We start from the raw sequence: 26,855 nt of genomic DNA on the forward strand, positions 1-26,855 counted from the left end.
AGGGAGATTTGATAGCACTCAAAGGGATCCAGATCATTTAAATATACAGGGTAAGGAACAGCAGATGGACTTTAATTTGGATAAATGTTAAGTAACTCACTTTGGAACATGAAACATGCATATACAACAAATGGATATTCATCATCATGAGGAAAAGGGTTTGGGCGTGATTATTGACCATTCATTGGAAATGTCTTGCCATCTGAAGCTCATTAGCCAAGGTCATCAAGTGCTGAAATCTCTCAAAGGCATTTAATTATAAGTTAAAACAAGGTATTCAATTTTCAAAATTTTGAGTAGCCACATTCAAAATATCATGTGCAAATTGGCATCATACTTCCAAAAAACACTGATGCTCTGTGGGTCAAAGAGTGATCAGAATGATTTCAGGACTTAAAGCTCTAAGTGATAGAGCGGCACGCACGACTGTACTTCTTGTCACTGCAGAAAGGAAGAGAGAGTATGAGGGATAAGAAAATTATTGAACTTGGACTAGGATCACAAAACTAGAAGATACAGGAGTGCCAAATTAACGAGCCTAAAATATAGAATAAAATCCCAAGTTATGCACTAATGTCTTAAAATAAAAACGAAATAAATATCCAGTTTGAAAATTAGAATAATAATAGACAAACATTAAAAAATTTCACAGAACATGATGGTTCCTATGCTGCTAAGATGATGGATGAATCAGCTTTGGAATTGGTCAGAGTTGGTAAGTGCGGGTTGTAAGATTAGATTAGTATCCTGGAGTTGTGATCAATGGATCTTAGATGGCCCGGAAGAAATTTCAGAGTTTTATATTTTGAGATGTTACTTCTGATTCATCCCTAACTCAATGTGGTTAGCTAGATATCATGACAGAGAAAACTGAACCTAGGCTGTGGAATCAAACGACTTGAAAGGTGGTGAAATGCTCCTTTCTAGTTATACACTTGTTTTGCATTCTCTCTCAACAGTATCATGACTCAAGCTCCTAAAATACTTTAAAACTCAAGACACATGAAAAAGCAGATATATACCAAAACTGCAGTTTTTTGCCAGAAGAGAATTCTGATGAGCAATTCATCTGAACAGGTAAATGAAGTTTGTTCAAAGAAAAGATGGATGCAAGTCTTCAATACTACTATAAAGTCTTTCATTAACATATCTTCGAACAAAATGGACTCTGGACAGCATTAACATATAAATAACCTGCCACACTAAAACAAACTCATCAAGCTTGTGAATAGGTTGTGTGACAATAATATTATACATGGTGAGCATTTACCTTTAAACATATTGGCCCGTATTTTCCGATGCCTACGGGTGTGTACACACCCATAGGGACCTCGCAAGTGCCGGTTTCAGGCATGCGAAGCGCATGTGCTGCAGCACCTCTAATCTGTCAAGAATCCTCTTGACAGATCGGACGCCTGCCCTGGAGAAGGGCCTCTGCGGGTGGAGAGTTCCACTTTCTGCAGAACCTCCGCCCACTGAAATCCCTTAAAAATCTTACGCCTGGTAAAAGCAGGCGTAAGACCTGCTTTTACCAGCATAAGAGTTTAAAAAAGAAAAAAATAATTTTTTTCCCCCCACTCATTTATAATTTAAAAAATACTTTAAAAAGGTAAATTTATTTTTAGCCCGGTAAAACACTTACTTTTTTTCCAAAAATTACATTTGTTTCAAATATTTAATTTAATGTAATTTTAAAAACTTTTTAAAAAAAATGTATTTAATATTTTGATGTGTTTTTGGAGTGATCTCCATTCATACTTTTGACAGGTCTAAGCTGTCAAAAGTATGAAGGGGGATTCCTTTCTCCCATTGGTTTCCCATGGCCCACGTGATCCCATGGACACTTGCGAACCGCATTGGCCCCTGGGATACGTGGGCCCTGCGCATTTCGTTGTGGAGAGGCCCAGGAGCGGAAATGTCCGCACCTCCGGAGCCCTCAGGTAAGGGCGTAGATTTTTTCCGGATCGGAGGCCTCCGTACGCAGGAAGCCTCTGATCAGAAAATACGGGCCATTACATTTTATAGCCTGGTATTTTCAAAATGGAAGAACCGGTGATGAAAAGTCTTCAGAATTCACCCACAGATTCTTTCAAATCTTACTGTAAGACCTTTTCCATTCTCTTTCCTTAAGAACACACTATTCCCCATCCAAAGGCAATACGACATGGACATGATTTGTTTACATGCTTTTGCCAATGCCACTCTTAAATCAGATACTCATAGGCAGGGCCACTATTTTACAGTTGCCAAATAAGACAAATTCCATTTCCGTTCTGAGATTCCAGATTTTTATTGGCATTTTGAGGATTGTATTCCATGATGGGTGTTCATTTTTCCTTTCAAAAATCACAAATTAGCAGTTTTGTTCATAGTTGCATTACATTAATATAACTTGCTAATTCATCTAATTGTCATCTAATTGTCTCTTCTCCCAAGCATCCCACCACATTTCAGGTCATTGTGCAGTGAAGCACTCAAGATCAAAATTCCTTATTATTGAAAAAATGAACCTTGTAGGTTCTTTATCAGTCACTGAATATTAAACACGCTCCACTCACAACTGAAGTTTGGCCATGTTGAACAATGACCTGGGGAAGCCATGGGGTGGGAAACTGAAGAGTGACCTGTTTTTTGAAACATTGCCAGGAACCAGTGCTTGGCAATGCGAACCCAAGTGGCATTCTTGTACACCATCCAATGAGTCCTATGTATGCACTCACATGAAACCCAACAAAAATTGCTTCAGCCCCTAAACAGCCAGAGTGGATGGCTGAGTCAAAGCATGCTTTGTGGAAGAGGTTCATATTTGAACATTGAAGATAACACAATAAGATGGATGATCTTTCTTCTTCATTCAGCTCCCGCCACATTCCGTGCACTAAAATTTCAAAAGCCCCAGGAATGTGGGGACAAAAAAGACCTCAGCTGCCAACATACATCTACAAATGGAATCATCATCTATAGATGCGGAGCCCGAGCACTCGACATTATCTGTCGTAAGTTTTCAAGATCCCCAAACAGCAGCTGTGGAATGGGTGCAAGGACAGTTTACTGGGTCACTAGGTTTCCTAACAGAAAGGTGGTAGCAATTAGAATGGATGCTATTTTGCAATCCCTTGCTCCTGCAGGTGTATCGGGGACGGTTGTTGTGCGATGTGGTGTTTGAGGAGAGGCTGCTGATTACTGCGGAGAAACCTAGCAACATGGTTTTATTAAAGCAGAGACTAGAACCTGATGGTGGCTTCGTGCACTGGTGCCACAATCTTGCTCCAGCAACGGTCACACAACCAAGGGAAATCTTAACTTCCAACCGTTGCCACGCTCCAGGAGCGCAAGATTGTGGAGAAGGGATGGATCCCGTCGTTCTTCTCCGAAATAGCGGGAAGACCAGTTGCTTCCCGAGGGATCGGCTGGAGGGCTTTTTACGGTATTTGTTAAGGGGTGTTTGTGGGGCATTGAGGGTCAAACGAGGGTTGTTGCTCCTTTCTGGAGGGCAATACAATCATTGGCTCGACTCGTTGCTATTCGAGCTGAATTGTAGGCTGTATTTAACTGGCCGGCACAGGCATGATGCCTGTGCCTGCTTCTGTGCTAAATCATTCTATGGTTCTCTGGAAACTGGCTTCTGCTGGGGTTTAAAACCATACGAGAACCCTTAACTGTCATGTCTGACAAAGTGATTTGGTACATTCTGTATAAACGGCCAAAACTCGACAATTAACTGAACAGTGGAAGCCCAGATTTGCATTCAAATTTGTGAGGAGGCAGAAAAAACAATAATTTCCTGACCCAGATGGAAATAAGAAATTATCTTTGGCAGGAAACCAAGTATGGATAAAGAGCAACTCAATCAGGATGCCAAATTAAGCATCATTGATCAATGACCAGTATAATTTAGGCACCAGAGGAAAAGCTATCTAAACTTGCTGGCAAATCCCTAACAACCTGCTATTTATGAATAACAAAACAATGATCCTTGGTGGAGAAAACTGAATTGGAGCAGACATATACAGATAGCAAGTAGGAGCAGGGTGTTACGTGGGTTGGTTTACTTCAATGTCAAATATACCACTATAGGTATCACCCACCACGTGGTTTCCCCAAAACTTTGAGCAGCTGAGCCCCACTCCAGTGTCGAGAATACAGAAGAAAAAAAGCTCAGGGCTTTACAAAGGCTGCTATTTATACTCTAGCTAGCAAAGGCCAAACAGGTATCAGAGCAGTCTTTTCAAGACAGTCCTGCTTGTGATAGTTATGAAATCAGGCTGGTGGTGTAGTACTGTATTGTCAGCACTGACACACACAAATAATATTTCAAGTGAATCACCAGGGACAAAGTGCATAATGATGGTATAAGACCATGTTCACTTCTTTTTGATGTTAATTCAATGAAGACAGACTACACTGTGCAATAAATATTCACCTGCAGCTGAAGCGCCTCATGATTGTCTAGTCCTTCTACAATGGGTGCAAATCGTTCTCTGTTATTCTGCTCTGCGGCTGTGGTTATAGCTTCCAAGATTTTATCAAGGCTAAAGAATTATAGAAAAAAGTCTTAATAGCATGTTCATAAAACTACTTTCCATTTTAATTCTTCTCTAACCACCAGACACACTCAAAGTAAATACATATATGGTACACTGCTACATTCAAACTGCGTTTATGCCGATTTAGAAAACCTGCTTCACATTGAAACAATCATTCTTACATGAAATGGGTCATTTAAATTAGTAAAAGTACTGCTATGGCTGCCACTCAGTAGGCAAAAACAGTACAATACTGTATGACAGCAAAATATAATGTATAGCATGTTGGGAAATTATTTTGAATTTATTAAATACATTTCAAAATAACTATCTGCAAACATATTTCTAAAATTCTCCATTACAGGTTACAAATTCTATTTAGAAAATTGTTATTTTTGTCAAATTATATTATTTTCACCTTCTGGAGAATCAAATTACATAAATACACCTATTTCTCTCCGTGACTCAAGCTTGTATTTTCCGTGACAAAATTCTGTTAACTTGAATTGAAAAACAGAACACAGAAATTCATCACTAATTATAGAACAAAAAATATCTATTGAAAGCTATTTCAAGTGAAATGATATCCATTGAGAGGTTTGTTTCAGATATTAAATCCATTTCTAATAATAACACACAAGTCAATGACAATAGAATCAAAGCAAGTTTATATAACTTTTGTTTTTGAGAGCTCAGCAATTTAGTGAAGTCTTCCATGCTTTCCCTCCCCTCCTCTCCCGACCACTTGCCAGGATGCAGCACAATAAACAACAAATAAAGTACTTGAGTACAACTGAGATTTCATTAAAAAAGCACTGAACTGTTTATCACAGAATAACAGTACATGCATGGGTTATAGTAAATCTAAATATATCTAACTTACATATTTTCTTCTCCAACAATACAAATTGCAGAGAGAATTTTGACAATTTCTATCATCATGTTTGTTTGTTTTGGGTCAATTGCTCTTGCCAATAACAACAGGCTCCTTTCATCACCTAGTATTCTTTGCAACCCAAACTAAATGGAAGACAAAAAGAAAGCAGATTATAGGTTAGATGATTTTGATGAAGTGATATTATGGTGTTTCATTCAAAGTCTAATCATAATATTCACATGGGGAACTTTAACTCAAGGTGACCAGAGATGACAATACAGGCACAAGATTTTCATGGGCCACTGAACTCAAAAAGCTATTTATCATTAGGTCCTACAGTTCCGCCCAAACAAATTTGTTGAAACTTGTACAATTATAATGTTGTAACACCTTGTAAATTTTGTATCTGCCAACAGATTCAATCAAGTACAGTCTCAAAACACATGTTGTCAAGTTAAGTTATCCTGCAATCTCAATTATTGCCAGATCTGACTTGATTAGTAAAAAATACCATTCCCTCTCCGTGGCCAAATTTTATTACTCCAGTTTTATTATATACAACAAGGTTCGCTCCACTTCCTCTTCTCCATTATAAATTGCCTCCTCATTGTTGTTACCGCCAGCTACACAGTTGCATCTCTCTCTTCTAGTCCTTCGCCTGGCTGCCCACAGCACTCAGACTGCCCTTATCTAAGCCACCAACCTCCTGTGCAACTGTGATCATAGCTCACCGTCACTGTCCATCCTTCTCTAATTCTTGACTGCTTTAAACACTGTTGATCAATCTATTCTCCGATACCATCTCATCTGTACAGTCTCTCTCTATGGCACAGCAGTCTCATGGTTCTACTTATATCTGTCTCAACATAGTCCTCAAGAGGTTTCTCCTCCCATGCCCCACAGTCACCTCCAGTTTGCCCCAGAGCTCCATCCTTGATACCCCTTGGCAAATCAACTTCATGGACCAGCTTCCACAAGCACACTGATGAAATCCAAATATGTCCCTCTGCTGCCACACTGACTCCATGAGCATAGCTATAATTTCTAACTGCATGTCCTACATCAAGTAGGATAATTTAAAATGTCATTCTGCTCGAAGTCAGCAAAGCTGAAGAAATCCATTTTAACTTCACCAAGCAATTACTTGGATGGCCTGTGGCTCAAAGCCCATCAACACGCTCAGGCTAAATGCAGTGATATCTTGCTCACATCCAATACATCAGCAACACTGCATTCATCATCTCTGGAACCTACCTCTTTCCATCATTGCTAAAGTCCTAAACTGAGCCTAAGGATTCTCCCAGCTTTCACCCTGCACATACTTCAGCTAATCTAGAAAACCATGTCCTGTTCCTCTTCCATACACAGTCTCACAAACCTCTCATCCTAGTTCACAGGCTTAGTGTTCCAATGAATCAACTTTAAGATGCCAGTCTTCAAATCCCCACCCCATGCCCGCATTTAAGTAATATTTTTTGTATGGTCCTACTGCACTCTCTGCTACTTTGACTCCAAATCACTGCTTGTGCCCCACTTCCACCCTTCCATGATCCAAGGCCAACATTCACTTTCAGGATGTTTTTCTGTATGGCACTGGAGAACATTTAACTTTTCTTGAAAGTGCATGGATTATTAAAAATGTTAGGCTTACACAGTACATAACAGATGTAGAAATATCAGTAGAAACACTTTCATAATATATTTTTTTAAGTTGCAAAATTCAAATATTGGAACCTGTGATGTGTTCCATCATTCATAATATCAGGCTGAAGTAACAACCAAACTTTGATCAGCATTAGATTTAAACCAGTACTTGGCTTCTCTAGCAGGCTTCTTGTAACCTCTTATGCAATGGGGAAGTGAATTTTTATATTGGATATATAACAGTTTTTATTAGAGAGCAATGAATGACAGTGACTGGTTCAACAGGTAAAATTCTGAATTCTGAAATAGAATTATGTCCTGTACATGCCATTTTGATGCAATGTGTCTTGAAACATAAAGGTCTTACCTTGTTGTTCATAAATGCTTTCAGACATTGGATAAGCTTATGCTGATTTCTTTTATCAATCATTTCTTGTCTGGGTAAAACAAACACGAGAATAGATTATATCTTCTTCAAACAACAGTTGTACTTGCTTTGTTAAAACTTGAATGAAATACATGTTTTGATGAACTGCAATAATTTGTTTTAAAACTTGGGATGGTTAGACAAAATATTCACTTTGAACCATCATGCTAACTTAAATAATACCAGTTGATCTCCCGGGTTATTGAGCACATGGAGTCAAGACTAAGGGCAGTATTCATATCCAGCGGGATTAAAGGGCAGGGATAAAGGGAATAACTATTTTGGAAAGGAGTACAAAAATGTTTATTATGGCTGTATGAGGAGAATTGCACTGAATGACAAGCCACCCAGAGCACAACGTACATAAAATCTGAATACCCAAAAGTATTTAAGTGTCTTGGTGCATGTTTTTTTTTGCCAACTCTTTTCCACCTCATCGTGTCCTCAAACTGAAACAGTTGGTTACGACTTACTGTTTTTTGTCCAACAGCTTCTCCAAAGCATCAAGCATGAGACCAAGTCCTTCATGACCAAAGTTATTAACCCAGCTGAAAAAAAGAATGTATTCATTATATTTATGTTGCTTAAAAATACACAAAAGGGGAAGGAAATGGAACATTGTTACAAAATATAATCAATGATCCATAAATACATATGCTGGAAAATTCTGCAAACTGCACATGCTCAGACTTCATAGGTTAGGGTTGGTCACTCCCTTCAACTGTTCTTCAGAAAAAAATATCCAATCTGATGCCAAGATTTTGAGAGAGACTGAGCCTGGAGTTAAAAATGTTAATGACTATATTTAAAGACACAAAAATAATTCTATTGATGAATTTTATGAAGAAATGTGTCGCTATTTTTGTTTCACCTTATTTTGGAAATTACAGATTTCAGATACTGAGGAAAAAATGGCAGATGAACAGACTTGGAAATTATCTTCTGAGCAATTTGATTGTTTCATTTTCTTCTTTCTTTTATTCAGAGCTTCTTTTTTCTGGTCTTTCAAATCGGTAGTTTCCATTAAATCATTTCTCATTAGTAGTTTTCTTACTATCAAATTAGCGAAGAATTAGTTGAATCCAAACCAACTGTTGATTTTCCTGATCCCTGCAAATGATCAATTTTACAACTTAAGACTTTTTCCTCATGTGGAAAGCTTGGCAGAAACTGTGTTCCCTAGGAATTGAGACTTCCATTCTTTACCTTCTGCCACACTTAGTCCAGCTCAAGTTTTAATTAACCTGATTGAAGTAAATGCTTTTGGGAGAATATGCAGGATGCCCAAGTTTCCAGTCAACTCTGACAGCAAAACTATGCCATTAGACCACTTTACAGAGGCTATACAATTGTTTAGACTTATTCACAATTTCAAAAAATGACTCATTAGAAGCAAAAAAAAGACAGGAAAAATACTGAAGAGCACAACATTTAGATAATTGGAATCACTCCACAATAATTTATCACAAAGCTGCCTTTTTAGAGTTTTGTTTAATTCTACAGCTAAAAGCTTTCAGTTATACCTTGGCACACATCTTTAAGTCTCCAAATGTAGCTTTTGGGATGAAACGTTGTACATCAAATGAGTGGGGCTAAGCACCCATGGAGTCGTCCCCAAAACTAAAACCCACCAGCCACATCTGGGATCTTTATTTTGCGAAACCTCTAATGTAAAGCCATTTCCTTTGAAGTCAAACAACCAAAATGTTAACAGTCATAGAAACATAGAAGATAGGAGCAGGAGTAGGCCATTCGGCCCCTCGAGCCTGTTCTGCCATTTAATGAGATCATGGCTGATCATTCAAATTCAGTACCCTGTCCCTGCTTTCTCCCCATATCCCTTGATCCCTTTAGCCTTAAGAAATATATCTAACTCCTTCTGTGGTAGAGAATTCCACAGGTTCACCTCTCTCTGGGTGAAGAAATTCCTCCTCAACTCAGTCCTAAATGGCTTATCCCTTATCCTTAGAATGTGACCCCTGGTTCTGGACTCCCCGCCATCGGGAACATCCTTCCTGCATTTAGTCTGTCTAGTCCTGTTAGAATTTTATAAGTTTCAATGAGATCCCCTCTCATTCTTCTAAACTCTAGCGAATACAAGTCCAATCGACCCAATCTCTCTTCATACGTCATTCCTGCCATGCCAGGTATCAGTCTGGCGAATCTTCGCTGCACTCCCTCCATGGCAAGAACATCCTTCCTCAGATAAGGCGACCAAAACTGCACACAATACTCCAGGTGTGGTCTCACCAAGGCCCTGTACAACTGCAGCAAGACATCCTTACTCCTGTACTCGAATCTTCTCGCTATGAAGGCCAACATACCATTTGCCTTCTTAACCGTCTGCTGCACCTGAATGCTTACCTTCAGCGACTGGTGCACAAGGACACCCAGGTCTCGTTGCACTTCCCCTTTTCCCAATCTATTGCTGTTCAGATAATAATCTGCCTTCCTATTTTTGCCACCAAAGTGGATAACCTCGCATTTATCCACATTATACTGCATCTCCCATGCATCTGCCCAATCACCCAAACTGTCCAAATCATACTGGAGTTTCTCTGCATCCTCCTCACAGCACAAACATCCACCCAGCTTTGTGTCGTCTGCAAACTTGGAGATATTACATCTAGTTCCCTCGTCTAGATCATTAATATATATTGTGACTAGCTGGGGTCCTAGCACCGATCCCTGTGGTACCCCACTAGTCACTGCCTGCCACTTGGAAAAAGACCTGTTTATTCCAACTCTTTGCTTCCTGTCTGCTAACCAGTTCTCTATCCAAGTCAGTACCTTACCCCCAATCCCATGTGCCATAATTTTACACGCTAATCTCTTATGCGGGACCTTATCGAAAGCCTTTTGAAAATCCAAATACACCACATCCACTGGTTCTCCCTTATCTATTCTACCATTTACATCCTCAAAAAATTCCAGTGGATTGGTCAAGCATGATTTACCTTTTGTAAATCCATGTTAACTTTGTCCGATCCCGTCAGTTTTCCAAGTGCTCTGCTATTACATCTTTTAATAATGGACTCTAGCATCTTCCCCACGACCGGTGTCAGGCTTATCGATTTATAATTCCCCGTTTTCTCTCTACCACCTTTTTTAAAATAGTGGGGTTACATTAGCTACCCTCCAATCCATGGGGACTGTTTGAGTCTATAGAATTTTGGAAGATGACCAGCAATGCATCTACTATTTCTCAGGCTACTTCCTTAAGTACCCTATGATGTAGATTATCAGGCCCTGGGGATTTATCAGCCTTCAATCCCGTCAATTTCCCTAACACCATTTCCCTACAAATACTGATTTCATTCAGTTCCTTCCTCCCTCTCATTAGACCCTATGTTCCCCGACATCTCTGGGAGGTTATTTGTGTCCTCCTTTGTGAATACAGAACCAAAGTATGTATTTAATTGGTCTGCCATTTCTTTGTTCCTCATTATAAATTCTCCCGATTCGGACGGCAAGGGACCTACGCTTGACTTCACCAATCTTTTTCTCTTCACATATCTATACAGTCAGTTTTTATGTTCCGTGCAAGCTTACTCTCATGCTCTATTTTCCCCCTCTTAATTAAACCCTTTGTCCTCCTTTGCTGAATCCTAAACTGCTCCCAATCCTCAGGTTTACTGCTTTTTCTGGCCAATTTATATGTCCTCTCCTTGGATCTTATGCTAAACAGGGATGAACAAACAATCCCTGTATGTCTTCATACTATGACTTGTAATGGGATAACAACCTCAAACAGTTGTGTTTTCAGCAGACATTTTTCTGTCGCTATATTGTCACACAAGTCCACAATTATAAATCATGGTCTAGAAATATGATTGCGCTGGGATGAGCACTGCCCAGGCGGTAACTAAAGGCTGGTCCCTCATGATGGCGACGTTGTGGAACATGCAGCAGACGACAAATCTGGATACCCGCTTAGGGGTATACTGCAAAGCTGTCCCTGAGCATGCTAATTGTTTACACGATCACATTTCTCGCAGCGGCATGGCTTTCGTTATAGGCCTGCTCTGCAGCTGTGGACAATCTATTGCCTGGAGTAATGTGCCACGTCCAAAGGGTATAATCCTCTTCGCCCAATAGCCAGCCTGTAACTTGACGGCCAAAAGTGACGATACCTTGTTTTATAAATATATTAAGAGTAAGAGGATAACTAAAGAAAGGGTAGAGCCTATTAGAGATCATGAGGGTAATGCGTGTGTGGAGGTGGGAGATGTCAGTAGGGTTCTTAATGAAGACTTTGCGTCTGTTTTCACAAAGGAGAGGGGCGAAGCAGACATTGTTATCGGGGGGGGGGGGGGGCGGCAGGAGTGGAAGTATTAAGGGATTTAGCAGCTTTAAAAGTGGATAAATCCCCAGGCCCGGATAAAATGTATCCCAGGCTGTTAAGTGAAGCAAAAGAGGAAATAGCAGAGGCACTGACCATCATTTTTCAATCCTCTCTGGCTTCAGGGTGTGGTGCCGGAGGACTGGAGGACTGCTAATGTGGTACCCTTGTTTAAAAAGGGAGAAAAGGATAGACTGATTAATTACAGGCCAGTCAGCCTAACCTCGGTCATGGGAAAATTATTGGAAAGAATTCTGAAGGATAGGATAAATTTTCATTTTGAAAGACAGGGATTAATCAAGGATAGTCAGCACAGATTTGTTAAGGGAAGGTCGTGTCTGACAAACTTGATTGAATTTTTTGAGGAGGTAACAAGGAGGGTAGATGAGGGTAGTGCGTTTGATGTAGCGTATACGGACTTTAGCAAGGCTTTTGATAAGGTTCCACATGGCAGACTGGTCACGAAGTTAAAAGCCCATGGGATCCAGGGCAAAGTGTCAAGTTGGATTCAAAACTGGCTCGGAGACAGGAAGCAGAGGGTGTTTGTGACTGGAAGGTGGTTTCCAGGGGGGTTCCACAGGGCTCAGTTCTAGGTCCCTTGCTTTTTGTGGTATATATCAACGATCTAGACTTGAATACAGGGGTATGATTAAGAAGTTTGCAACTGATACTAAAATCGGCTGTGTGGTTGATGCTGAAGGAGGAAGCTGTAGACTGCAAGAAGATATCAATAAATTGGTCAGGTGGGCAGAACAGTGGCAAATGGAATTCAATCCAGAGAAATGTGAGATAATGCATTTGGGGAGGGCTAACAAGGAAAGGGAATACACATTAAATGGTAGGACACTGAGTAGTGTAGAGGAACAAAGGGACCTTGGTGTGTATGTCCACAGATCCCTGAAGGTAGCAGGCCAGGTAGATAAGGTGGTTAAGAAGGCATACGGAATGCTTGCCTTTATTAGCCATGGCATAGAATACAAGAGCAGGGTGGGTTATGCTTCAAATGTATAAAACACCAGCTAGGCCTCAGCTAGAGTACTGCGTGCAGTTCTGGTCACAATACAGGAAAGATGTGATTGCACTAGAGAGGGTACAGAGGAGATTTACAAGGATGTTGCCGGGAGTAGAGAATCTTAGCTATGGAGGAAAGACTGGGTCTGTTTTCCTTGGAACAGAGGAGGTGGAGGGGAGGCCTTATTAAGGTGTATAAAATTATGAGGGGCATAGATAAAGTGGATAGAAAGGGGCCTATTTCCCTTAGCAGAGGGGTCAAATACCATGGGGCACAGATTTAAAGTAATTGGTGGAAGGTTTAGAGGGGATTTGAGGGGAAATTTCTTCACCCAGATGGGTTGTGGGGGTCTGGAACTCTGCCTGAAAGAGTGGTAGAGGCAGGAACCCTAACCACATTTAAAAAGTACTTGGATGTGCACTTGGGATGCTCTAACATGCAGGGCTACAGACCAAGAGCTGGGTAGTGGGATTAGGCTGAATAGCTCTTTGTTGGCCAGCGCAGAGACAATGGGCCGAAATGGCCTCCTTCTATGCTATAACTTTCTATGATTCTAGAACCCTGGCATGGCCTGACTATGATCATATATACAATCCTGACAATAGATAAATTAATTTTTCCTCCAATTTTCTTCCCTGCCAAGATGTTAGCTAAAGTTGGCAATCAGTTCCACAAGCGCTGTCTGTCCTCCAGGACCTCTTTCAAAATAGCCATTGTACAAGTGTGAGGCTAGACAGCAAGTGTTGTCAGGCTATTCCATCAGAGGTCTTCGCAGGCAAGCCCATTCCAGTCATGACTCAACATCCACCCACACAAGCTTTCCAGCACAGCAATCAGGAGTGCGAACCATGGCTAATTTTTCCTAGATGAATGGCACTGAGGCCAACTGTAGAACCCCAAATGGTGCCCTAGCCGAGACCCTGAAAACCCAGATCAGGACCTCGAGGTCTGTATTGTTCAGTGCCATATGATACAATATAATTATCCTTCTTCTTAGGCAGTCCCTCAAAACAGAGAATGACTTGCTTCCACATTAAAAATGAGTTCGCAGGTGACCGATTAGTCCAATGCGGGACCTACAGTCTCTGTCACAGGTGGGGCAGACGGTGGTTGAAGGGGCAGGTGGGTAGGGTGCTTGGGTTGACGTGCACTCCTTGCGCTTGGCTTCCGCTTGCTCCCGGCAAAGAGACTCGAGGTGTTCGGCACCTTCCCAGATGCTTCTCCTCCACTTTGTGCGGTCTTGGGCCAGGGATTCTCAGGTGTCGGTGGGGAGGTTACACTTTGTCAAGGCGGCTTTGAGGGTGTCCTTGAAGCGTTTCTTCTGCCCACCTGGGGCTCTCTTGCCGTGTCGGAGCTCAGAGTAGAGCGCTTGTTTTGGGAGTCTCATATCGGGCATGCGGACAATGTGACCCGTCCATCGGAGCTGATCGAGCGTGGTCAAAGCTTCGATGCTGGGGATGTTAGCCTGAGCAAGAACAGACGTTGGTGCACCTATCCTGCCAATGGATTTGCAGGATCTTGCGGAGGCAGCGTTGGTGGTACCTCTCCAGTGCTTTGAGGTGCCTGCTGTACATGATCCATGTCTCTGAGGCACACAGCAGGGCGGGTATCACTGCTGCTCTGTAGACCACGAGCTTAGTGCCGAGTTTGAGGTACTGGTCTTCAAACACTCTCTTCCTCGGGCGACCGAAGGCTGCACTGGCACACTGAAGGTGGTGTTGGACTTCGTCGTCGACGCCTGCCCTTGTTGACAGTAGGCTCCAGAGGTATGGAACGTGGTCCACGTTGTCCAAGGCCTTGTTGTGGATTTTAATAATCGGGGGGGGGGGGGGGGGGGGTGGCAGTACTGTGTGGCGGGGGCAGGTTGGTAGAGGACCTTTGTCTTACGGATGTTTAAAGGCCCATGCTCTCATGCTTCGGTGAAGGTGTTGACGATGGTTTGGAGTTCGACTTCCGAGTGAGCGCAGACGCAAGCGTCGTCTGCATACTGTAATTCGATGACAGAGGATGGGACGACCTTGGATCTGGACTGGAGGTGACGGAGGTTGAACAGTTTCCCGTTTGTTCGGTAAATTAGCTCCACTCCAGTGGGGAGCTTACCGAGGGTGAGATGGAGCATTGCAGCAAGGAAGATCGAAAAGAGCATTGGTGCGATGACACAGCCTTGCTTGACCCCAGTTCGTACGTGAATTGGGTCGGTGGTGGAGCCGTTGGTCAGGATTACGGCTTGCATGTCGTCATGAAGCAGGCAGAGGGTAATGACAAACTTTTGAGGGCAGCCGAATTTGAGGAGGACACTCCATAATCCCTCACGGTTGACAGTGTCGAAGGCCTTTGTGAGATCAAAGGCGGCCATGTACAGTGGTTGGTGCCGTTCCCTGCATTTCTCTTGTAATTGACATGCGGTGAAGATCATGTCCATTGTGCGCCTTAGTGGGCGGAATCCGCATTGCGGCTCTGGGAGGAGCTCTTCGGCCACTGGGAGGTGGTGATTGAGGAGGATTCTTGCGATGACTTTCCCTGTGGCAGACAGCAGGGAAACTCCTCTGTAATTACCACAATTGGACTTGTCACCTTTCTTGAAGATGGTCACAATTACAGTGTCTGAGATCCCCTGGCATGCTATCCTCCTTCCAGATAAGAGAAATGAGTTCATGAATTCACGCCAGTAGTGCTTCTCTGCTATGCTTTAGTGCCTCGGCGGTGTTTCCATCTGCTCCCGAGGCCGCCTTGTTCTTCAGTTGTCGGATGGCCTTTTCAACCTCATGCCGGGCTGGGGTTGTGCTGAGATGGTGGCGGGTAGCATGCTGTGGGATAGAGTGGAGGACATTCGTGTCGAAGACAGAGTCGTGGTTAAGGAGATCTTCGACGTGCTCCTTCCAGCAGGCACTGACTGCCTCTCTGTCCTTGATGAGTACCTCTCCATTCTTGGCCTGCAGTGGGGAAGGGCCTTGGGCGGTAGATGGTCTTGACTGCGCTAAAGAATCCACGCACGTCGTGGTTGTCGGCTAGCTGCTGGATCTCCTGCGCTTTCTCCACCCACCATCTGTTCTTTAGGTCGCGAGTTTTGTGTTGGACCTCGGCCTTTAGGCTTCTGTAGAGCTGCTTTCTTGCTCTCGAGTTCTGTTGCTGTTTCCAGATCAGGAATGCCTTGCGCTTGCGGCTTATTAGCTCCTGGTCATTCTTGTCGAACCAGTCTTGGTGTTTGCTGGTCGAGTGGCCGAGTGTCTCTTCACAGGTGCTGATTATGGAGGCCTTGAGTGCAGACCAGACGCTGTGTCTCTGCATCACTGGGAGTCGTCAGGTTGTTTGTGAGGCGCAGGCTGAATAGGGCTTTCTTCGCGGGGTCTTTAAGTGCTCCAGCGTTAATTTTCCTGCGGCATCGTTTCTGTTGCCGCCGCTGTTTTGGGGCTACATTGATGGAGATGACAGAGCGGATTAGGCGGTGGTCTGTCCAGCAGTCATCAGTTCCTGTCATGGCGCGGGTAATACAGACGTCCTTGCGGGCCCTCACTCGGACGATGACGTAGTCCAGCAGATGCCAGTGCTTGGAATCCGCTATGCTACTAGCTCGCAATACATTTATATATTGATGCAAATTACTGTATTATCTTACTAATTAGATTTACCTCGAATAAATGTCTGCCTTACGCTTGAAAAGATGATCCATTGATAGGTATCCTCTAAAATTACAAGCTATAAACATAACATAACTAGGAGCAGTAGCAGGCCATTTGGCCCTTCGAGCCTACTCCGCCATTCAACAAGATTATGGCTGATCATCTACCTCAACTCCACCTTCCCGCACTATCCACATATCCTTTAATTCCCAAAAATTTATCGACCTGTCTTGCACATACTCAATGACTGAGCATCCACAGCTCTCTGGGGTAGAGCATTCCAACGCTTCGCAACCCTTTGAGTGAAGAAATTTCACCTCATCTCAATCCTAAATGGCCTACCCCGTATTCTGAGACTGTTCTCCGAATTCTAGATTCCCCAACCAGGGCAAAACATTTTCCTGGCATTAACCCGGTCAAGCCCCTTAAGAATTTTCTATGTTTCAATGAGATCACCTCTCATTCTTCTGAACTCTAAGGAATATAGGCCTAGTTTACCCAATCTCTCCTCATAGTGCGATCCCCTCATCCCAGGAACCATCCCCTCATCCCAGGAACCAGTCAAGCGAACATTTGCTGCACTCCCTCTAAGGCAAGTATGTCTTAGGTAAGGAGACCAGAACAGTACACAGTACTCCAGGTATGGCCTCACCAATGCCCTGTATAATTGTAGTAAGACTTCTTTACTCTTATACTCTCATCCCTTTGTAACAAAAGCTAACATACCATTTGCTTTCCTAATTGCTTGCTGTACCTGCATGTTAACTTTCTGTGATTCATGTACAAGGACACCCAGGTCCCCAAGTGCAAACATTTCCCTGTCTCACCATTCAAAAAATATTCTGCTTTTTTGTTTTTCCTGCCGAAGCAGCTAACTTCACACTTCCCCATTGTATTCCATTTGCCATGTCAACCTGTCTATATCTCTCTGCAGTCTCTTTGCATCCTCCTCACAACTCCCCTTGGAATGAGTGACCATAACATGGTTGAGTTCCATATTCAATTAGAGAGTGAGAAGGTTGGATCTCAAACAAGCGTGCTGAGCTTGAATAAAGGAGACTATGAAGGTATGAGAGCGGAATTAATTAGAGTGGACTGGGAAAATAGATTAAAGGGTAAGACGGTACATGACCAGTGGTGTACATTTAAGGAGTTATTTTACAACTTCCAAAAAAAATATATTCCACTGAGGAAAAAAGGGTGTAAAAGAAAAGATAGCCATCCGTGGCTAAGTAAAGTAATTAAGGATAGTATCCGACTAAAAACAAGGGCATATAAGGTAGCCAAATCTAGTGGGAGGATGGAAGATTGGGAAGTCTTTAAAAGACAGCAAAAAATAACTAAAAGATTGATTAAGAAAGGGAAGATAGATTATGAAAGTAAATTAGCAAAAAATATAAAAACAGACAGTAAAAGTTTCTATAGTTATATAAAAAGAAAAAGGGTGGCTAAAGTAAATGTTGGTCCCTTAGAGGATGAGACCGGGAAATTAATGGTGGGAAACATGGAGATGGCAAAAACACTGAACAATTATTTTGTATCAGTCTTTACAGTAGAGGACACTAAGAATATCCCAACACTGGACAAACAGGGGGCTCTAGGGGGGGAGGAACTAAATACGATTAAAATCACTAAGGAAGTGGTACTTGGTAAAATAATGGGACTCAAGGCGGATAAATCCCCTGGACCTGATGGCTTGCATCCCAGGGTCTTGAGGGAAGTAGCGGTAGGGATTGTGGATGCATTGGTAATAATTTTCCAAAACTCACTGGACTCAGCAAAGGTCCCAGCAGATTGGAAAACTGCTAATGTAACACCCTTATTTAAAAAGGGTAGTAGGCAGAAGGCTGGAAACTATAGACCTGTTAGCCTAACATCTGTGGTTGGTAAAATGTTAGAGTCCATTATTAAGGAGACAGTAACGGGACATTTGGATAAACATAATTTAATAGGGCAAACTCAGCATGGTTTCATGAAGGGGAAGTCATGTTTAACAAATTTGCTTGAGTTTTTTGAGGAAGTAACATACAGGGTGGATAAAGGGGAACCAGTGGACGTAGTGTATTTAGACTTCCAAAAGGCATTTGACAAGGTGCCACACAAAAGATTATTGCTCAAGATAAAAAATCACGGGATTGGGGGTAATATTCTGGCGTGGGTGGAGGATTGGCTCTCTAACAGAAAGCAGAGAGTTGGGATAAATGGTTCGTTCTCAGATTGGCAACCAGTAACTAGTGGTGTTCCGCAGGGGTCAGTGCTGGGTCCCCAACTCTTTACAATCTATATTAACGATTTGGAGGAGGGGACCGAGTGTAACATATCAAAGTTTGCAGATGATACAAAGATGGGAGGGAAAGTAGTGAGTGAGGAGGACATAAAAAACCTGCAAAGGGACATAGACAGGCTAAGTAAGTGGGCAGAGATTTGGCAGATGGAATACAATACTGGAAAGTGTGAGGTTATGCACTTTGGCAGGAAAAATCATAGAGCAAGTTATTATCTTAATGGCAAGAAACTGGAAAGTACTGTAGTACAAAGGGATCTGGGGGTCCTGGTGCACGAAACTCAAAAAGTTAGTATGCAGGTGCAGCAAGTGATTAAGAAGGCCAATGGAATGTTGGCTTTTATTGCTAGGGGGTTGGAATATAAAAACAGGGAGGTATTGCTGCAGTTGTGCAAGGTATTGGTGAGGCCGCACCTGGAATACTGCATACAGTTTTGGTGTCCATACTTAAGAAAAGACATACTTGCTCTCGAGTCAGTACAAAGAAGGTTCACTCGGTTAATCCCGGGGATGAGGGGGTGGTCATATGAGGAGAGGTTGAGTAGATTGGGACTCTACTCATTGGAGTTCAGAAGAATGAGAGGCGATCTTATTGAAACATATAAGATTGTGAAGGGGCTTGATCGGGTGGATGCGGTGAGGATGTTCCCAATGATGGGTGAAACTAGAACTAGGGGGCATAATCTTAAAATAAGGGGCTGCTCATTCAAAACTGAGATGAGGAGAAACTTCTTCACTCAGAGGGTGGTAGGTTTGTGGAATTTGCTGCCCCAGAAAGCTGTGGAAGCTACATCATTAAATAAATTTAAAACAGAAATAGATAGTTTCCTAGAAGTAAAGGGAATAAAGGGTTACGGGGAGCAGGCAGGAAATTGGACATGAGTCTGGGTTCGGAATGGTCATGGCCCTGTGGGTAGTGGAGCGGGCCCAGGGGCCGTGTAGCCTTGTTCTGCTCCTACTGTGTTCTAATTCTGTTAGATTTCAGGAGATGGTTTTATTCCTGTTCCTGGCTGGGGTGGAGATCGCCTTTACAGAAGGTAAGTACTGTAGAAAATATAGGGACAGAGTGATCTCCTGGAAGAATTTCGATCGCCTAGATGGGTCGGAGAGGAATTTCCCAGATTTTTTTCTCCCAAATTGGCCATTGGGTCTTTATCTGGTTTTTCGCCTCTCCCGGGAGATCACATGGGTTCGGGTGGATGCAGAGTGATAGAAGATTTGAGGTTAGGATCAGATCAGCCATGATCTTATTGAATGGTGGAGCAGGCTCGAGGGGCCGATTGGCCTACTCCTGCTCCTATTTCTTATGTTCTTATGTTCTTATGTAACTTACTTTCCCACCTAACTTTGTATCATCAGCAAACTTGGATACGTTACACTCAGTCCCTTCATCAAAGTCATTAATATAGAATAAACCTGTATTATATTCTGTTATCCTTATGTCCCTCACTTCAAATGTAGAATCCAAATGATTGTAGTCAAATGAAGTTAGTTGAACTAACAAAATACCCATTACAATTACTCATACTGTAAATCTCCATATTTTAAGAATGCAATGCTTCAGACATGTTCATTTAAAAGGTTACACAATGCAGAATATCTCAAGTCTGAGACAAGCTGCAAGAGATTTGGTTCTTGAGTAACAAAAACCAGGTCAATCCATATATTTCAATTGACCTCAGCAGTTCACATTTCTTGTTAAATTACATACTTTTTGTTTAGTACTCCAACATATGCAAGGAACCAAAATTAATGTGTTGACTTGTGCAGTATTTCAGACACTGCCAAAGTACATCCTAGTAGGGGCACATTATAATCAAGGTTAAGTAAATCCTTTTACACAAATTTTACCTCTGCTGCTTTGTAATAGACTTCATTTCTGCCTCATTTAAAAAAAACTGCTGAAAAAAGATACCCATAGGTCAATCATCATTACTCCCTCTCCATCCTGAAACTTTCTCTGTTTTAATCTTCTGTATACATTTAAAGTCATTTATGAGATGCTGTGCAAGTGGTTAAACACCTTACACAGCTTTTCATAAAATCCCTGACATCACTTCAAGTGCTGCACACAGAAAACAACATTTGATCAAAAATCCCTCCGACAGAGTAAACAGAGCATCCTATTGAACTACAGAAATAACGGTTCATAGCATTTTCACAAAGAGCACAATGTCAGAGAGGAAGTTATTTATCAAATTGGGTGAAAAATCCAATAGTGAAAGGCTGCAATAAAAATACTCCTGATTGTTGCACCATAGACAGACTGCAAGTTTAGCAAGTTACTGCACAAAAATTACCGAACAAGTTTCCCCCCCCCCCCCCCCCCCCCCCATAGGCGCCACTCAGCCCTTTGGGTCTGCTCTGTCATTCAAGCAGATCATGACTGATCTGAACCTCAACTCCAATTTCCAGCCTTTGCTCCGTATCCCTTGAAACCCTTGCCTAACAAAAATCCATATCTCAGTCTTGAAAGCTCCTATTGACCCAGCAGCCACAGCCTTTTGGGGGGAGTGTTCCAAATTTCTACTACCCTTTGTGTGTAAAAAAATACTTGCTGATTTCCTCCTGAATGGCCTAGCTCTTATTAAGATTATGTCCCCATGTTTGAGTCCCACACCAAGGAAATAGTTTCTCCATATTAAACCATTTTAACAATTTAAACACCTCGATCACCCCTCCATCTCCTATACTCAAGGGAATACAAGCCAATTTTGTGCAGCCTGTCCTCATACTTTAACCCTGTAAGCCCTGGTATCATTCTGGTGAATTTGCTCTGTAATTCTTCCAAGGCTAATATAGCCTTCCTGAGGTACTGTGGCCAAACGCAGCACTCCAGATGGGGTCTGACCAAGGCTCTCTACAACTGAATGACATAATGGACACTTTTCCCCAGAAATAGGTTTAATAACTGCCATTTCCTGACCAGAACAATCAAGACTCATTTGGTGGAATGTGAACCTCATCTGTGCTGGATTGCGGAGGACCACCCAAAGCGAACCTTCTGTTGATTTCCTCTGAGTGGTGCAATGCAGAGCTCATCAAAAGACCAAAACTAAACATCTATGTAATTATTATTAAAAAATGAGCATCACAGACAAATCACAGAAATCACAGAAACCCCACAGTGCAGATAGCGGCCATTTCGGCCCATCGAGCCTGCACCGACACATATCCCACCTGATCCCCGTAACCCCTACACCAACACCAATCCCACCCTATCCTCGTAACCCCACGTATTTAATCCCCCTAACACTAAGGGTCAATTTATGAGTGCATGTGTATGTCTGTTTGAAAGTAATATCATGGAATCTGTTATCTTCAAGCAATCAGAAGGAATGAGACAAAAACTGTTAAAAGGTTTGAGAATTTTTACAAATTTCTTAGAGGTTTCTATCCCACAAAAATATCCATATTGATTTGCCCCTTTGTTTCTATAATTTGACATTTCCCTCCCCCAAGAATTAGGAAAGCTCAAACTCAAACATAAATCTAAAATTGGGATGGGGTTAAGGATTTGATGATGAAATGCTCAGAGACAATGGGGAAAACACAATGCAGCAGGTATAGACAGAAAACAAAAGATACCATGGTAAAAAGACAAACCAAAATCGGTAAGGAAAATTTACATATATTTAGATTATATATGTAAATGAACAATAAAGAGGAAGAAAACAAGCAAGCAGGTGTCAATTGGAAAGAAAAACCTTGCATGTATAATAGCTCCTTTCACGACCTCAGGACGCTCCAAAGTACTTTCCAGCCAATAAGTATTTTTGAAGTGTAGTCACTGTTGTAGCATAGGAAAAGTGGCAGCCAATGTGCATACAGCAAGCTCCCACAAACAGCAATGAGATAATGACCAGATAATCTGCTTTTCAGTGGCGTTGGTTGAGAGATAAATATTGGTCAGGACACCGTAAGAAATACCCTGCTCTTATTTGAAATAGTGCCGTGGGATCTGTTGCGTCCACCCGAGAGGACAGACGGCGGCCTCAGCTTAACATCTCATCTGAAAGACAGTCCAGCGCAATCCTGAGGGGGCACTGGACTATCAGTTTAGATGTTGTGCTCATGTCTCTGGGGTGGAGCTTGAATCCACAACCTAGTGACTGAGATGTGAGAGTGCTACCACTGAGCCAAGGTTGATGCATGTGAATTTGGTCAATTTAAGCTTTAACAGAACAGCTTTTTTGCTGTTTGTCAAATGGTGGAGAGGAGATAGAAGCACGTAAAATGATCAACACTTTATATTGCAACGCTGGAAGTTTTGTGTGTCATCACGTGCAAAAACATCACCAAAGTCAGTATGTACACCATTCAAACAGAAACAACAACTTTTATTTATATAGCACCTTTAACGTAGTAAAACAAATTTAACATCGAGCCACATAAGGAGAAATTAGGGCAGGTGACCAAAAGCTTGGTTAAAGAGGTAGGTTTTAAGGAGCGTCTTAAGGGAGGAAAGAGGTAGAGAGACAGAGAGGTTTAGGTAGGGAATTCTAGAGCTTAGGGCCTAAGCAACAGAAGTCACGGCCACCAATGATTGAATGATTATAACCAGGGATGCCCAAGAGGCCAAAATTTGAGGAGCGCAGATATCCCGGGGGGCGGGTTGGTTGTGGGGCTGAAGGAGATTAGAGATAGGGAGGGTCGAGGCCATGGAGGGATTTGAAAACAAGGATGAGAATGCTGAAAGGCCATCACCTGGATCTATCACTGTGAAAATGTAATCAGATTTCCTTCAACTTTCCTGAAATCAATTTATTATCTCCAACTTATCATTCAAAGCTAGGAAAGCTACAGGTCGAAACCTACACCAGTTATTCAGCCCATCGTGCCTGTGCCAGCTCTCTATCCAATTAGTCTCACTCCCCCGCTCTTTCATGTATATATTCAATTCCCTTTGGAAAGTTACTTCGGAACCTGCTTTCACCACCACCGCATGCAATACATTCCAGATCATCATAAACTTGCTGCATAAAAAAATCTCATCTTCCCTCTAATTCGTTTGCCAATTATCTTAAATCTGTGTCCTCTGGTTACTGACCCACCCATCAGTGAAAACAGTTTATCCTTATATACTCCATCAAAACCCTTCATAATTATGAACACTTCTATTGAATCTCGCCGTAACCTTTTCTGTTCCAAGGAGAACAGTCCAAGCTTCTCTGGTCTTTCACATAACTGAAGTCCCTCATCCCTGGTATCCTTCTGGTAAATCTCCTCTGCACCCCCTCCAAGGTCTTGACATCCTTCCTAAAGTGTAGTGCCTAGAATTGGACACAGTACTCCAGCTGAGGCCTAACCAGTGCTTTATAAAGGTTTAGCATACCATCCTTGCTTTTGTACTCTACACCTCTATTTATAAAGTCAAGGATCCCATATGCTTTAACAATTTGTCTTTCTACCCTCAAAGATATATGTTTTTAAACCACCAGCTTTCTCTATTCCTGCACCCCCTTTAAAATTGTACCATTTAGTTTATAATCCCTCTGCTAATGTTCCTCCCAAAATGCAATACTTTACATTTCTTCTTATCGTACAATATACTATTGAGAGCCCATCTTTCTCAAAATAAAGCTCAGTGATGGATTCAACATACACACATCACTTTAAACAAGCAACCTATTTACAATTTGCAAACTATTTCCTTACATTTAAAAAACTAGAACACTAACTAGAATTATGGTTATAAAAACTAGGTGCAGGTAAGTGCAAGAACAACTGACACCTTGGTGATGTGCATGAACACTGGAATTTTTTTTTAAAAACAAGAAAGCTTAGACATTTATCACTGTTGAAAAGAGCTGTGCATTTTCATTTTGGCCTAATTTGTGCCCTAATTAGACTACAGTTTTGCGATAAATTTACACCACCAAATGTAACTTTTTATGCCTCCACTAAGAATCCTTTAAAGTACAAGTCTGGCAATGAAGCAGCAGCTCAATAGAAACAATGCACCAGAGGCCAATCATAAAGCAAATTTATACTCAACTGAACAACATCTGTGAAACCAACACAAATTGCAAATCCTATTCTGATCATTGCGTACTTTGGGTTGAGAGAATACGTTCCAGTGTGTTGATCTACAATTTGTACGGCACAACTAGAGGCTGGGCATAGTGGGCATTAGAGTTTCCTCTGAAACTCTGTCACAACAACACAAGCACAGAAGCAACATTGATGCACCACATTGTGTTCGTGCACATGCACAGCTGTGCTCTTAATTTCCAAATAAAGGCAGAGCATCTGATCAGGTGCGTGGTTCTGTCAGTATTATCTAGTCAGTGCAACTGAGGGATTATCATTCAGTGAATGTCACTTAGGCCTGCAAATTAAAAGAACAAATTACTGAACTCAAAATTGTCAGTATCAGAATGAATTTTTGCAAGCGTTTTCAATTTGTGATTTCCCCACTCTCCAAAAAGATAATTCACGATTGGGTATGGCGCCATTGGTAGAAGCCCTTACCCAAGTGGCTATTATTTATATATGCAGTGTATGTACCTTTAAGGGGAGAACTACTTTTTACAGCTCCTGTATACTGTAGTACCGGCAGTGACCACACCTGTATATAAACCCCGAGTAGGGATCTGTACTGTAAGTTTTAGAGTAACCCTCATCCAGTAAACACCGTTGATTGTTCCTCTGCAGTCTCTGTCTATTTATTGAAGGACACCATACATCAAGATTCACGGATTTAACAATATGCATGAACCTTGATAGCACAAACTCGGTTATTTGACTGCATATTTGAGCCCAAATCTGTCCTCACACAGCTACTTGCGACTTTTGAAGGGGGGTCACTGGATAGCAATCCAAGTATGAACCGTGCGTGATTATTTTGCCTCGTTAGCCCAGAAGTGCCAAAGCCAACAGGCACACCTAGCTGACATCAGAGCTAGATTCAGAGATGTTCTGGATGTGTACGGTTTAATACTATGCCAGACAGTGCATTTCCCCAAGAAGCAGGAACAAAAATGTTTTTTTTTTTTTTTTTTTTTTAAATTCGTTCATGGGGTATGGGCATCATTAGCAAGGCCAGTATTTATTTCCCATCCCCAATTGCCCTCGAGAAGATGGCGGTGAGCCGATTCTTGAACTGCCACAGTCGTGAGGTGAAAGTGCTCCCAACAGAGCGGTTAGGTCAGGAGTTCCATGATTTGATCCAGCGACGATGAAGGAACGGTGATATACTTCTAAGTCAGCATAGTATGTGACTTGGAGCGGAACTTACAAGTGATGGTGTTCCCATGCGCCTGCTGCCCTTGTCCTTCTAGGTGGAAGAGGTCACGGGTTTGGGAGGTGCTGTTGAAGAAGCCTTGGCGAGTTGCTGCAGTGCATCTTGTAGAGGGTACACACTGCAGCCACAGTACACCGGTGGTGGAGGGAGTGAATGTTTAAGGTGGTGGATGCGGTGCCAATCAAGCAGGCTGCTTTGTCCTGGATGGTGTCAAGATTCGAGTGTTGTTGGAGCTGCACTCATCCAGGCACATGGAGAGTATTCCATTACACTCCTGACATGTGCCTTATATATGATGGAAAGGCTTTGGGGAGACAGGGGACGAGATACTTACCGCAGAATACTCAGCCTCTGGCCTGCTTTTGTAGCCACAGTATTTATGTGGCAGGTTCAGTTAATGTGGAAAATTGCCCAGGTATATCCTGTTCACAAAAAGCTGGATAAATCCAATCCAGCCAATTACCACCCCATCAGTCTCCTCTCAATCATCAGCAAAGTGATGGAAGGTGTTGTCAACAGTGCTATTAAGCGGCACCTACTCACCAATAACCTGCTCACTGATGCTCAGTTTGGGTTCCACCAGGACCACTCACCTCCAGACCTCATTACAGCCTTGGTCCAAACATGGATAAGAGAGCTGTATTCCAGAGGTGAGGTGAGAGTGACTGCCCTGGACATCAAGGCAGCATTTGACCGAGTGTGGCATCAAGGACCCTGACTAAAATTGAAGTCAACATGAATCAGGGAGGAAAGCTCTCCACTGACTGGAGACGTACCTAGCACAAAGGAAGGTGGTTGTGGTTGTTGGATATCTCTGTAGGAGTTCCTCAGGGCGGTGTCCGAGGCCCAATCATCTTCAGCTGCTTCATCAATGACC

General features: G+C 42.3%; 1 protein-coding gene across 5 annotated transcripts in view; it reads right to left on the reverse strand.

Moving 5' to 3' along the window:
- diaph2 (diaphanous-related formin 2) overlaps positions 1-26,855 on the reverse strand; it is a 940,841-nt gene that overhangs the window by 621,117 nt on the left and 292,869 nt on the right. For all 5 annotated transcript variants that reach the window (XM_085996016.1, XM_085996000.1, XM_085995993.1 and 2 more), the window contains 4 exons: positions 7,948-8,022; positions 7,415-7,484; positions 5,410-5,546; positions 4,424-4,532 (listed from right to left, as the gene is read on the reverse strand). In XM_085996016.1, the coding sequence (XP_085852142.1) occupies positions 4,424-4,532; positions 5,410-5,546; positions 7,415-7,484; positions 7,948-8,022 (391 nt within the window). The remainder of the gene's footprint in view (positions 1-4,423; positions 4,533-5,409; positions 5,547-7,414; positions 7,485-7,947; positions 8,023-26,855) is intronic.

This window comes from Somniosus microcephalus, chromosome 1 (genome assembly GCF_052327205.1).
Source record: "Somniosus microcephalus isolate GS21.2 chromosome 1, FLI_Smic_1.0, whole genome shotgun sequence".
Lineage (NCBI taxonomy): Eukaryota > Metazoa > Chordata > Chondrichthyes > Squaliformes > Somniosidae > Somniosus > Somniosus microcephalus.